This window comes from Dreissena polymorpha, chromosome 1 (genome assembly GCF_020536995.1).
Source record: "Dreissena polymorpha isolate Duluth1 chromosome 1, UMN_Dpol_1.0, whole genome shotgun sequence".
Lineage (NCBI taxonomy): Eukaryota > Metazoa > Mollusca > Bivalvia > Myida > Dreissenidae > Dreissena > Dreissena polymorpha.
Window position 1 is genome coordinate 53,150,632 of NC_068355.1, and position 14,513 is coordinate 53,165,144.

Sequence of the window (14,513 nt, forward strand, 5' to 3'; positions counted from 1 at the left end):
TGACCTTTGACCTAGTGACCTCAAAATCAATAGGGGTCATCTGCGAGTCATGATCAATCTACCCATGAAGTTTCATGATCCTAGGCGTATGCGTTCTTGAGTTATCATCCGGAAACCATTTTACTATTTCGGGTCACCGTGACCTTTGACCTAGTGACCTCAAAATCAATAGGGGTCATCTGCGAGTCATGATCAATCTACCTATGAAGTTTCATGATCCTAGGCGTATGCGTTCTTGAGTTATCATCCGGAAACCACCTGGTGGACGGACCGACCGACCGACATGAGCAAAGCAATATACCCCCTCTTCTTCGAAGGGGGGCATAATTATATGTATAAACAATTATCCAAATTCACTATGCAACATAATAGTTAATCAGTGTAATGAAGATTTTGACATAATTCATCAATAATGTATATTGCAATTTTAGATGTATATTTATGTTCTCATTCTGTGTTTGATGCATATAACAAATTGTTTAAACATTATTTCTATACTGTTTCGACTATTTATGGTAGACTTTGGGGGGCCACTAGCATAGTTCACATTTGCTCTAAATTCACAGCTCTAAGAAGACATTTGTTACATCATAATTAAACTACAGAGTATGTTCTTTCAGTATTTATTGCAGTTCACATAACACACATGTTTATATGTTCACACATGCGTTCTCATTTTACTGATATCACAACTAAAATATTGTTATCAACTTCATGATGATAAAACCCTGATAATAATTAGAGTAAAGAGTAAACTGAGCATGTCTGTAAAAATTTTCGTAATTTTTTTAAACATAAAAAGATATTTGGATGACACTAAATGCACATGTGGCTTAAAAAAAAAATTGCTGCTATGTTCTGTTAGATGAAATGCCCAAATGACTGTAACTTAATAGTAGACCATATAATCATACACAGATGTTAATACTGATTGAAATGCACAATGCAGTCCTTGCATTATTGAAATTGATATATTATACTTAATAAAAGATATATAATCAAAATATACCTAATATTATTGTAAGGGTACACCAGTCACGATGAAATACAGATCACGTAATCATTTCAGATTGCAGTGTTAATGTGAAAATGCAAAACGTTGTAATAAATATAGTTACTGGTACATATATGACTGGTTTTTGTCATTTTGAGGTCTGATAAGCAGAATTTCTATAACCACATGTAGGGCATTTGTCAGTTAAAATTGTTTAATTGTTATGACCGAGTGATAGTGTTTGGATGATCGTGACCCAGATTCTAACTTAGCCTAGATAATGTCATGATGAATATATTGACGAAGCTTTATTAAAAGTGTGTTATAAATCTGGCCAGTAGAGTGATAACAAGGTTTTCCTAAGATTTCACCTTGAGACTGTTTTTGGATGCAGATGACCTGTTTCAAATTTGGCTAAGATACATTGTATTACGACAGTACAGGATAAACCTGCTGACCAAGTTTCATCACAATGGAGGCATACATGTGGCTTCTAGCAGGGTAACAAGCTTGTGTTTCAAAAATGTGACCTACCAACCTGCTTTTATTCTCATGTGATCCAAATTCAAACTTGATATTGTGAAGATACATCTTGGCAAAGTGTCATCCTGACTGGAATAAACACGTGATAATGCACTACACATGAAAAATGATGCCGCAATTGGCCATAGGCTGACCACAATAGTTTACTGTGAGCACTTTGTGCTAAAGTAAGATAAAAAGATTAGTATAGTGCTCCATATCGTATGAAAATCAAACATATATCTTCTGACAAGAACCTCACATACTACCAGATTATGGTGTAAACAATGTACTTAATATAGAAAATCATATCTTCCCCTGTACTTAGTATGTGTTATAGTTATATATTTTGATCCTATATTATTTATTAACAGGAATCACAATTTATTTTCACAATACAACATACATTTACAAAATCCAAACTTCACATTGCATTTAATACACCTAACCAAGTGAGCACAGGAAAGGAAAATAAAATAAAAACTATTTTCCAGAGGGCAGGGGGTGGATGCCATGAACAAAACTTATTAAGTTACACATTTTATTTCCTTGCTGTATTGTAGATGTTTCAAGGAAAACTTAACAACATAATTATTAATTTTAACTGTAATAATATAGCATAACAATAAATACTTTTTTTTTACCTTATTGTCCACGCCTTTATTAGTTTCAAGAAAACTTAACATAATATTATTTTTACTTTAATGTTAGCACACATAAGTAAGAAGCAATTACACTCTACCTTGCCAACAAAGTCTATTTTATCTTAAAATATAATTATATTGCCATTATTTCAAAAGTACATATTTGCATAAAAAAACTATAAGCACAACCATAAATTAAAATTTTTTAAATGTTTTAAATTTAAAATAGCAAAATCAATCCTATCTATCTATTGATTGTACTGATATTACAACAAGTACTGTCTTAACATTTATATTGGATACATAATATCAAGCATGGTCAAACAAAATTGAAGTTTGATTCACATTTCTGAGTGAAGGAACACCAGCAATGTTATAAAGCTTTAAATCTGACCCGAGGTAGATGTGTTTTCACCACAATGTTTTCTGTAATGAAAATGTGTTTGGCTTCAAATGTTAATAAAAGAACAGTATAAAGATATGATATTATAGTAAAAAATAAAAGTAGTTTACAAATCAGACATGGAACCTGCCAGAATATGCTAATGTGTATAAGCACAGTACACATTTTATTGTCTCAACAAATTATGGGTCATAAAAAAATAGTACATAACAATTCATGAAGTTGCATGAAAATCTGTTTCCATATTTTAATAGTGTGGTTGAACAGGACATCACAACTTTGAACCCTTTACCCCTAAGATACCAATCAGAAATCAAATTAAAGTAATTCCTTAATAGATTCCAGTTTTAAATGCTTCATTTCCAACCCAATGGTACTGATGGGCAGCAAACAGAATTAAAACCTGATTTCAATTTTGGGTGATTACTTGCAATAATAATTAAACTTTATTACATTTGTTTATCACATCACAGTTCAATTAATTAGTTTTTATTATCCAGTAACACCATTGGAATCTTGTAAATGTATCAGAGACCACATTTGTAAATGATTTCTTTCACAATTCTGCAATTTACTTAACAATATTTCAAGCTTGTTTGGATTCCATTTTTGTGTTTCTAGCACTAGGCTTAAAAATAATAACACACTGAATTTACACTGCAACTAGATTTACTGCATCAAAAAAAATCAATTACTGATTTTGGGGGATAAAATTATCTTAACTCATATTGAAGTTTTTTTTACATTTATCTGGCAGAAATACTTTGAAGACTCAAAGATTGACAGCTTTAAGTAAAATAATAAAACCTAAATGAATACATTCCAACATTACTTATGGAAGATTCCTTAGCCTTCATTTTACATGATCCATTTTACATTATTTATGTGAATGGTAACAAACCATCATTACCTTAATTTTAATTTAAAACAAGAAATGTGTTTGTCAGAAACACTATGTCCCCTTCTGCGCCGCTTTTTTTTATTTTTTTGTTTTTTTGACCTTTGACCTTGAAGGATGACCTTAACCTTTCACCACTCAAAATGTGCGGCTCCATGAGATACACATTCATGCCAAATATAGTTGCTATCTTCAATATTGCAAAAGTTATTGCAAATGTTAAAGTTGAGGCAAACCAACCAACCAACTGACCAACAGACAGGGCAAAAACAATATGTCCCCCACTATAGTGGGTGGGGGACATAAAAATGACTCAAAATTTTATTTTGTAGTTATAAGCCTATTTGAAAGATTTTTCTTCAACTGTGGCTAAATACAAGTTGCATGTCAATGATTTGGATGAATCTTATAGTTCAGTTCAACTTGCCATTAGTCAATACCTACCTATTTTAATATACTGACTCAAATCCATTTGAATCGCAATTTAAACCCTATTTTATGACAAGTAAATGTATCTCTTTTTGAGATAAAAGACTAAACAATTAAAAAAAAAACTTAAATGAAAAAAAGGATAGTTTTACAGTATACCTATTGTGTCAATTCATAAATCAAATGTTAAATTGAGTAAAAAACATCAAAAACATTGAGTAATTTTATTTATCAATAAAACAATACATACACATGTATGTATGTATATACATGTTAACAGAATTTGTATAACACTATACAAATTGAAAATTCAAATGCATCTAAAATGAATCTTGTACAATGTGACATGAATGAACAAAACTCTCAAAAACCCAATACCGTAAGCAAGAATTATTTTGTACAATATTTCAATGGGTCTTTTATGTGGGAAAGCACTTGATAAATACAGATTTTACAAATATGATAACAAAAAGCCAATATATCATTTATGCAATTGCTGAATAAAATGCATGTATGCCAATCTGTAAAAAAAAATATGTTTTGGTAGTTTTATAAAATATTTTGTTGGACATGTTTCCATACAACATTTTTTAATGTTCTTTTAAACATTTGCTGACAAAAATATTTACTTTACAATCAAAAAGGTAGGACATTTAGAAAACTAACTCGAATCAGTACGATAAAACAAACATAAAACCAAAATAAACACTTCAAAATAAAGGTATAAAACTTAAAATTGGTTAAAATATTCGATAACAGTCTCGAACAAGTATAATGTTGTGGTAGATAATATAATAAAATTTCAAATAAAATGTAACAAAGCACAAGAGTAATGGACACAAAGCAATGTCAACAAACATGCTAGTTGAAATAGTGACCATCTATATCATATCAAAAACAGTGATTTCACAAAATCAGTATCATATATACTGTTAAGTTTTCAGATGGTATCAATAAATAAACATTAAAATTCATTAAGATTTTTTTTCTAAAGAAGATAAGCTTGCTCACTGCTCTTTGACTATACAATTTTTTTTTCTTAAATCCAGAAATTTAAACAAGAGGGCCATGACATCCCTTCAGTGCTCACCTTAGTTCACAAACACCAATTAGGAGGGCCATGACATCCCTTCAGTGCTGACTTAAGTTCACAAACACCAATTAGGAGGGCCATAACATCCCGTCAGTGCTCACTTTAGTTCACAAACACCAATTAGGAGGGCAATGACATCCCTTCAGTGCTCACTTTAGTTCACAAACACCATTTAGGAGGGCCATGACATCCCTTCAGTGCTCACTTTAGTTCACAAACACCAATTAAGAGGGCCATGACATCCCTTCAGTGCTCACTTTAGTTCACAAACACCAATTAGGAGGGCCATGACATCCCTTCAGTGCTTACCTTAGTTCACAAACACCAATTAGGAGGGCCATGACATCCCTTCAGTGCTCACTTTAGTTCACAAACACCAATTAGGAGGGCCATGACCTCCCTTCAGTGCTAACCTTAGTTCACAAACACCAATTAGGGGGGCCATGACATCCCTTCAGTGCTCACCTTAGTTCACAAACACCAATTGTTGAAGACTTGACCTGATGATTCAGTTTTTGACCCAGGTGGCCCAGATTCAAACAGGACTTTCATATTGTCAGGACAAACATTCTGACCAAGTTTTATCAATATTGATTATAAATTCGGCCTCTAGAGTGGTATCAAGGTGTTTTTTCATGCTATGACCTTGTGACCTAGTGTTTGGACGAACATGACCTAGAATCAAACCTACTCCGGAAAATATCCAGATAAACATTATGAGCAAGTCTCATCAAGGTTAGCAAGTCTTATCAAGGTTGAGTCATAAATGTAGCCTCAAGAGAGGTAACAAGTGTTTTTTCAAAGATTTGACCTGGTGCCTAGTGTTTTGTTTTCATGCATATGACCCAAATTGGAACTCGGCTGATATATTGTCAAGATAAAAATTCTGACCAAGTTTCATCAAGATCAATTAATAAATGTGGCATCTAGAGTGGCAACATTTTTTCAGAAGAATTGACCTGGTGACCTGTTTAGACACACTTAACAGAGAATCGAACTCCGACTTCATATCGTCCAGATAAACATTCTCACAAATTTCATTAAGACTGGATACAAATGTTTACTCTAGAGTTGTAACATGCTAAAAGTTGACGAAGCACGACGCTGGACATACGTTAATCACAATAGTTGACTTGAAATCCTTCTGTTAATCTGCGAAAAAATAATTAAACTTCAAAGAAAAAATACTAAGAAAGAACTGTTATAAGTAAAGAAATAGTAACTAAATGTAGTAAGACTTATCAATCAATATATTGATGACTTCACCATCTTGTAAACTTGAATAATGGGTAACAATGAAAGCGTTTATTGCTAATGACTCAAGCATTTTTTACAAAGCATTCTTATCACACAAGCTTTACGCACAAATATAGGTCAGGTTTTCCCAGTGCGCCGCTCTAATTCAGATACCAGTATATAGAGGATATTTGTTCATGTCAGTGTAAGATCATTTGTTATTTCACGAGTGATCATAGAAAATATACATGAACACATTTTCTGTTTCTTTTATGCCACTTTTTCAAGAAAATAATTAACAGCTGTTTCCCTTTCGCTGAAGTTACCCTTTCTTCAGTGGCGTGCCTCAAAACAGGAAACAACATGTGACTCGCTCTAAGCAAACAAAGCTTAATGCATAAAGTAAATCTTGATATGATAATCTAAAAATAGAAAAAGTAGTACTGATAATGTGTTTATTTTCACTGCTGTTATTCCACTGCAGAAATGTCTTATTTTATCATTAGGTATCAAAGAAATAATTATCATATTATGAAACAGTTCGATTAAAGCAGCATTTGCATTGATAAAACAAAATATCAATTTCAAAGCTTCAATTTCTTAACAACGATCTGCATCTATAAACGAGATACCATCTGTGTCCTTGGTACAATGATATCTCATTCACACACTTAACACAAGTGTCACCACAACATCACGTAAAAGGCTACAAATCACAATCATCAGGCAACCATTTTTCATGGTTGCCCGAGAGATGAGTATATGTTTCAATGTAGTACACATCAAAAACCTCTGAATAGTGCCTGGATCACCACCATCAGAACCGTCTGTGTACATGTAAAAGATGATCTCTCCACACAACTAGTTCTGACACCAGGCCAAATGCAAAATACACAATGATTGTTCAATCAGTTTTTTTTGGGGGGGGGTGAATTTTTCATACAGAAATCGGTTATTAACTTGACTTCAACTGTGAAGAAAGGTGTGTTTCACCCTCAATCTGGTCTTAATAAAATAATTAGTCTATTTTAAGAACCATTCTATGTTAAGAACCATCTATTTATAGAAACAACAGATCAAGGCTAAACCTGTATCAGGAAGGGGCAAGTAACTATTTTTCCACATCAAAAATCTCTTTTGGCAGGAGAGGGTACTCTTCAATGACTGGATCTTTCTGCATTTTTAATGCATTTAGCATGCTGGAGTGCTTCTGGTTGATCTGCCTGAACACGGGCATGATGCCGAGCAGACTGACAAACTTGTTCTCATAGTCTTCGTGGTTTTTACGCATTTCAAAGAAGAGCGACTGCAGGAAGAGTGTGTGAAGCTTCTCTATGGCAACAACATTTTCTAGTCCTTCCCGTTCTGAAGTAAAAGGAGAACATTTTATATTGCAATAAATTCCACAATAACAAGTTATTGCTCTATCTAGGCCTTAATGAAAGGGCATAGCTGACTAAAAGTCGCACTCTGTCCCCTCAGACCCCGCAATGGCCTTTTTTTATATGAACACATTATTGTACAGCAATCAATAAATTATCTATTTTACACATTTAAACTAGTTTAAACAAGCAAATTCGTTAAATTAATATCCCCCGCCAATTTGCTTCTGGACACAAAAGTGTTATATTTGACAATCAAAAAAGAAATTTTTCAAGATAAAAAGGGCCATAACTCCGTTATTAACAGATGGTGTACAATGCCATTTGGCCTGCATCATCCTCTTATCCATATAATATATACTCATACCAAGTTTCAATGAAATCCGCCGAAGCACTTCTAAGATATGGCTCCGGACGGACGGATGGAAAGACGGACGGACAGAAAGACGGACGGAAAGACAGACGGATGGACAACGTCAAAACAATATCACTCCGCCTATGGCGGGGGATAATAATAATGGGAAACATGTTTTGCATGAAACTCTTACAAATTATTAATAATATACCCGGTAATATGAAAAAAGCCACAGGGATAATATAAACATGTGCGCTAAAGTGTCCTATTGACAAAACGAGAACCCTGTCATTTTCAAATCGCAGTTGAAGCACTAGAAGGGCAAAGCTATCATTCTTACATTCACAATGCTACACTTGCATCAGCCTAAATCAGATAAATGTATAACCATTCAATGCGTAGATATTTCCCTACCTGGTGACATGATCAAACACGCCGAGAGGAGCCCAGTCTCCTCGTCTGTCAAGCTTAACGGGTTTATCAGGGCAGCAATGCTGAAAAACTCCACGATGAAGAAACCCATCGGCATTTTCTTGATCACGTCTCTGAAAAATACATCAAATCATCAAGGAAATAGCCATTTTGAGGTCATTCCTGGATCTTGCCTCTGGAAACTACGTATAATTATTAAGAAATCAGCAATTTGAAGGTCATAACTTGATCACGTCTCTTAAAAATACATCAAATCATCAAGCAATCTGCCATTTGAAAGTAAATTTGTGAAGTGTGCTCATTGGTTTTACAAGAATGTTAACAGGAACACCCAACAGAGCTTGTTTTCATTGTCTTAAGTATCAGAACAGCATACTAAATATAAATCATTTTAATACTAATCTTCAGAAAAGACTCAAAATTGAGGAGATAATTGCATTAATTAAGATCAAATAGAAACTTTTAGAACAATTGGGAACAGTTTTTTTAACATAATTCTTTAAAATTGTAGTCTGAATATGCATTTTTATGCATCGATCTGTTTGTCAAATTTAATATAATTATTATCTTGCTGCTGTCTTGTGTAAGACTTTCGACAGATATAATTGTGGTATTGTTTTTTTGTATTTTTTTTATTGCTATATATAACTACATGCCTGTAATTATATTGTTTATTGATCAATAAAAATATAAATAAATAATATAAAAAAAAGTTCAGAATCAAAATAATCATAATCATAAAACATACAAGTTGACCCAAAAAACTTTCCTTTAAGCATTCAGATTTATACAATATCTTTTACAGACACCAATAAACACTTTGATTCCTCAGTTCAATAACTTAATAGCACTTTATAAGTTCTGAAGGAAAGGCGATGATTAAGACTGCTGCTACAATGCCAAATGATACAACTGTGTGATCAGCCAGCAATTTTCTTCCTTAATTATAAAGTACCGGAAAACGGCACTTTCCCAATTAGGAAAAAAACTAACAAATTTCCAAAATATTAAAAAAAAATTCCCAATTGAAGGTTTCCACATTTTTGTAATTTTTTTTTAAAATAACATTGCGTTAGTTTTCCTATGCAGCTCTATGACTTGAACCTAAGTAAATATAGTATTGACAACTTGACAACACTTAGTTATCAATTTTAAAGTCTTTGGGACCAAAAAAATCTAATACACCAATTTCCCAATATGAAGATTTCACGACGCGAATTTTCCCAATTTCAGGGGTTTTCGCGCATATTTTTCCCAATTGGGCTGGTGCCAGTAATTTCCCAAATTGGGCTAAACAAATCGCTGTCAGCCTACCGTGGACACTTCATCTCCATGGTGGGGTCGAACATCTCGTGGTTGACATGATCCACCAGCAAGCACATGCGGTTGAGGAGTATCTCAAACGAGCCCTTCTTGATCAGCACAATCTGGTCCTCCTGATGAATCTCACCAAATCCTGCAACCAAACCGGCAGAACACCAAATAAGACTTGCTGCGGGAAAATGGGGTTTTATTCATGTGAGTTAATTCTTGTCTGCACAGGCTAACAGGCTAATCAGGAAGGAAACTTTCCGTCTAAACTAGATTTTTGCTCCTCGTTTAAACGCAAACTTATTTTAAAGCGGAAAGTGTCATCTCTGCTTAGCCTAGTCTGACTTCACAGGCTAATCTGGGACAAAAGATTACGCAAATGTGTTAAGCTCTGTTTTTCTGGAACAAGAATGAACTAGAGCTTTGTCACAGACGTGACGAATACCCCCACATGCCGCATTGACACATATTTTGCATGTCGTCTTCACAAAAAACAGCGGACACCATGCTCAATTTTTAAAACTCACTAAGTGACCCCTTGACCTAGTTTTTGACCCAGACAGGCCCATGTTCTAACTTGGCCTTAAGATCATCTCCATAAAACTTCTGACCAAGTTTGGTGAAGATCCGATGTAAACTACTTGAATTAGAGAGCGAACACCATGCTGAATGTTAAAAAACGCACTAAGTGACCCCGTGACCTAGTTTTAGGCCCGGAATGACCCATGTTCAAACTTGTCCTAGAGATCATTTAGATAAAACTTGTGACCAAGTTTGGTGAGGATTGGATGAAAAAGACTTGAATTAGAGAGCGGACAACATGGTGAGGTTTAAAACACACTAAGATACCCCGTGACCTAGTTTTTGACCCGGCATGACCCATATTCAAACTTGACCTAGACATCATCTAGATACAACTTCTGACCAAGTTTGGTGAAGATTTGATGAAAACTACTTGAACGTCTTGCCAAGCAATAAAAGTCCCCAAACGGCTCCACCATTGTCAGAAATTTCACCATTTTCAGATTTTTTTTGTTTGTTTCCATAGCAACCACAATTTTTGACAAAGGAACAAAATGAAATGACGTGCATAATGTCCATATTGCCATCTATCCATGTTCCAAGTTTCATGAAAAAATATTAGGAACTTTTAAAGTTATCGCAGGATCCAGAAAAAACCCATTTTCAGCACTATTTCTAGTCTATTTGTTGCAAAAGCAACCACAATTTTTGAGGTAGGAACAAAATGAAATGACGTGCATAATGTCCATATTTCCATCTATCCATGTTCCAAGTTTAATGAAAAAATATTAAGAACTTTTAAAGTTATCTCAGGATCCAGAAAAAACACCATTTTCAGCACTATTTCTAGTCTATTTGTTGCCATAGCAACCACAATTTTTGACGTAGGAACAAAATGAAATGACGTACATAATGTCCGTATTGCCGTCTATCCATGTTGCAAGTTTCATTAAAAAATATTAAGAACTTTTAAAGTTATCGCAGGATCCAGAAAAAACACCATTATCAGCACTATTCCTAGTCTATTTGTTGCCATAGCAACCAAAATTTTTGACGTAGGAACAAAATAAAATGACGTGCATAATGTCCACATAGCCATCTATCCATGTTCCAAGTTTCATGAAAAAAAGTAAGAAAATTAAAAGTTTTCGCAGGATCCAGAAAAAAACACCATTTTCAGCACTATTTCTAGTTTATTTGTTGCCATAGCAACCACAATTTTTGATGTAGGAACAAAATGAAATGACGTGCATAATGTCCATATTACCATCTATCCATGTTCCAAGTTTCATGAAACAAGGGCTGTTTGTAAAACATGCATGCCCCCTTATATGGGCTATGAGTTGTAGTAGCAGCCATTGTGTGAATACGTTTTTTGTCACTGTGAACGGTGGTGGTGGTGTTGGTGGTGGTGGTGGTTGGTGGTGGTGGTGGTGGTGGTGGTGGTGGTGGTAGTAGTAGTAGTAGTAGTAGTAGTAGTAGTAGAAGAAGTAGCAGTAGCAGTAGCAGTAGCAGCAGCATTACAATACCAATACTTAAGAATGATCAAATAGGAAAAGGTAACCTAGCACTGGCAGTAAATATGGGGCTAATTTACAGGTCAGATTTGGAATCTCTGCTGTAAAATGAGATTTTAAATGAATTAAAGGGAGGCAAATGCTGTAATAAAAAGGACATGCATAAACGGTAGTTGTTTCCCTTGTTTGAACCATGCTAAATCCTTAAAATGCCTATTTCCAGTAACTGTGACCTTCACCTGTGACCTTTGACCTAGTGACCTCAAAATCACTAGGGGTCATCTGCAAGTCATGATCAATGTACCTATGAAGTTTCATGATCCTAGCCCCAAGCGTTCTTGAGTTATCATCCGGAAACCACCTGGTGGACGGACGGACCGACCGACCGACCGACTGACATGAGCAAAGCAATATACCCCCTCTTCTTCGAACGGGGGCATAAAAATATTCAGAACTTTTAAAGTTATCGCAGGATCCAGAAAAGTGTGGTGGACGGACGGAGACAAAACCATAAGTCCCCTCCGGTGAAACCGGTAGGGGACTAATTAGAGAGCGGACAACATGGTGAGGTTTAAAACACACTAAGTGACCCCGTGACCTAGTTTTTGACCCGGCATGGCCCATGTTTGAACTTGACCTACACACCATCTAGTTACAACTTCTGACCAAGTGTGGTGAAGATCGGATTTAAACTACTTGAAATAGAGAGCGACACCATGCTCAATGTGTAAAACGTACTAAGTGACCACGTGACCTAGTTTTTGACCCGACAAAGGCCCATTTTCGAACTTGGCCTTAAGATCATCTAGATTCAACTTCTAACCAAGTTTGGTGAAGATCCGATGAAAACTACTTAAATTAGAGAGCGGACAACATGCTGAATGTTTTAAACGCACTAAGTGACCCTGTGACCTAGTTTTTGACCCAGCAAGGCCCATGTTTGAACTTGGCCTAGACATCATGTAGATACAACTTCTGACCAAGTTTGGTGAAGATCGGATGAAAACAACTTGAATTAAAGAGCGGTCACTTAATACGGACCGACAGACAGACCGACAGACAAGTTCACTCCTATATATCCCCCTAAACTTCGTTTGTGGGGGTATAACTATTAAATTAAAGCCTGCAGGGGTACATGGTAATTTGGTTTTTAGATCCCCCATTTAATAGAACTTTTTTTAATCACCTATTTGATAATACTTGGGCTTTTTAACTTTGATTTTATAGCACTATAAGCTATACGTATCCTATTTGATAGTTGAAGAACAAAAAATCTCCACTTTCAGGTGCAAGTTGAAGACTGCCAAACTCCTTGATACATTCACCTTAACTTGCGTACGGAATGGGTTCAAGCTAATTACCCAATAGAAATGTTTATCTACCGGTACTTTAACACTGGCAGGAAATATTGGCGGTCAGACATAAAAGGTGTTTCACAAACCATTTACAAAGCAAATATTACAAAAATATTTTATTTAAAAAATTGGCTTAAATGAGCATTTAAGAGTTTAAAACGGTAATGCTTACCTGGCAGTTTTTTGCAGAAGCGAACTACCTGGGTAATCTCATAGACCATGCTGCCAACAAATTTCTCCCAGATTTTATGAGTATCTGCGGGCATTTTCGACATATCAGGCTGCAAACAAATAGATAACTTTAGTGTGAAGCAAAATTATATTGAAACACAAATTCATTTTCTCTCATAATAAATAAAAGAATTTTATATCATTTATTTTATAATATTACAAGTTAAATGCATTAATTTGCTTCCAAATAAATGAATAAAGAACTTTGCGTATTGACATGTTAATCACTAAAAACACTCCTCTCAAACAAGAAATGTGTTTGAATAAATTGAGTCGTGTTCTGAGAAAACTGGGCATAATGCATGTGCATAAAGTGTCGTACCAGATTAGCCTGTGCAGTCCTGTGTAATCAGACACGACACTTTCCGCCTAAATTGGTTTTTTGCTAAGAAGAGACTTCATTTAAACGAAAAATTCATAAAAGCGGAAAGTGTCATCCCTGATTAGCCTGTGCAGACTGCACAGGCTAATCTGGGATGACACTTTACGCACATGCATTATGCCCAGTTTTCTCAGAACACAACTCAATTGATGTCCCTGCTATATTTCACTGAAAACAGAAACAATTGTTGTTAGCATATATGTACCACTCTTTTGCAACTGTTACTACATATACGTTTTTTTTACAAATGTGCCATTGACCATTAAGCAAGCACCAAAGTTGGTGCATACAACATATAACATTTTGAAACGATAAAAAAAAATCCAAAGTAGTATAAAGGAATAGAAGTGAAATTGTTATGAACATCTCCTCTTGCCATTACCATATAAGAACTATGAACATTTGTAAGTTTCCAATGTGACCTTCACCATGAAGTGACCACAGTGATAATTTTAGAAATCAAAAGTATGAGTCCCAGGAACTCATAGGTTTTAAATATATGGGTCCCAGATAGAAAGTATGGGTCCCATCTATGAGCAGAAGAAAAGCATAGTGAATCAGGGTATTTCAACATTTTAATGACATCACATGGCTATATAGTCGCAATTAAACAGGAAACTTTAAAAGGCAACTCAACAGTTTTATGACTGGATTATTTTAAATACTTAAACAGGTCATTGTACATCACATTCACGCGTGTGTAGTGCGAAAAACAATAACCCCACTTGACCACTATAATAGATGAGCAGTTTTACTGACATATCTCAACGACTGTAGCCATTAAGATGCAGCGTAATTAACATAAAA

General features: G+C 34.8%; 1 protein-coding gene across 15 annotated transcripts in view; it reads right to left on the bottom strand.

Annotated features, from left to right (window-relative positions):
• Positions 1-609: 609 nt before the first annotated feature.
• The window catches only part of LOC127881013 (nuclear hormone receptor E75-like), a 165,319-nt gene continuing 151,415 nt past the window's right edge, over positions 610-14,513 (bottom strand). For 7 of the 15 annotated variants that reach the window (XM_052428641.1, XM_052428649.1, XM_052428594.1 and 4 more), the window contains 4 exons: positions 13,266-13,374; positions 9,703-9,844; positions 8,371-8,501; positions 610-7,584 (listed from right to left, as the gene is read on the bottom strand). In XM_052428641.1, the coding sequence (XP_052284601.1) occupies positions 7,331-7,584; positions 8,371-8,501; positions 9,703-9,844; positions 13,266-13,374 (636 nt within the window). In that variant the 3' untranslated portion in view covers positions 610-7,330. The remainder of the gene's footprint in view (positions 7,585-8,370; positions 8,502-9,702; positions 9,845-13,265; positions 13,375-14,513) is intronic. The other 8 variants (XR_008049866.1, XR_008049869.1, XR_008049861.1 and 5 more) reach the window with 8 other exon arrangements.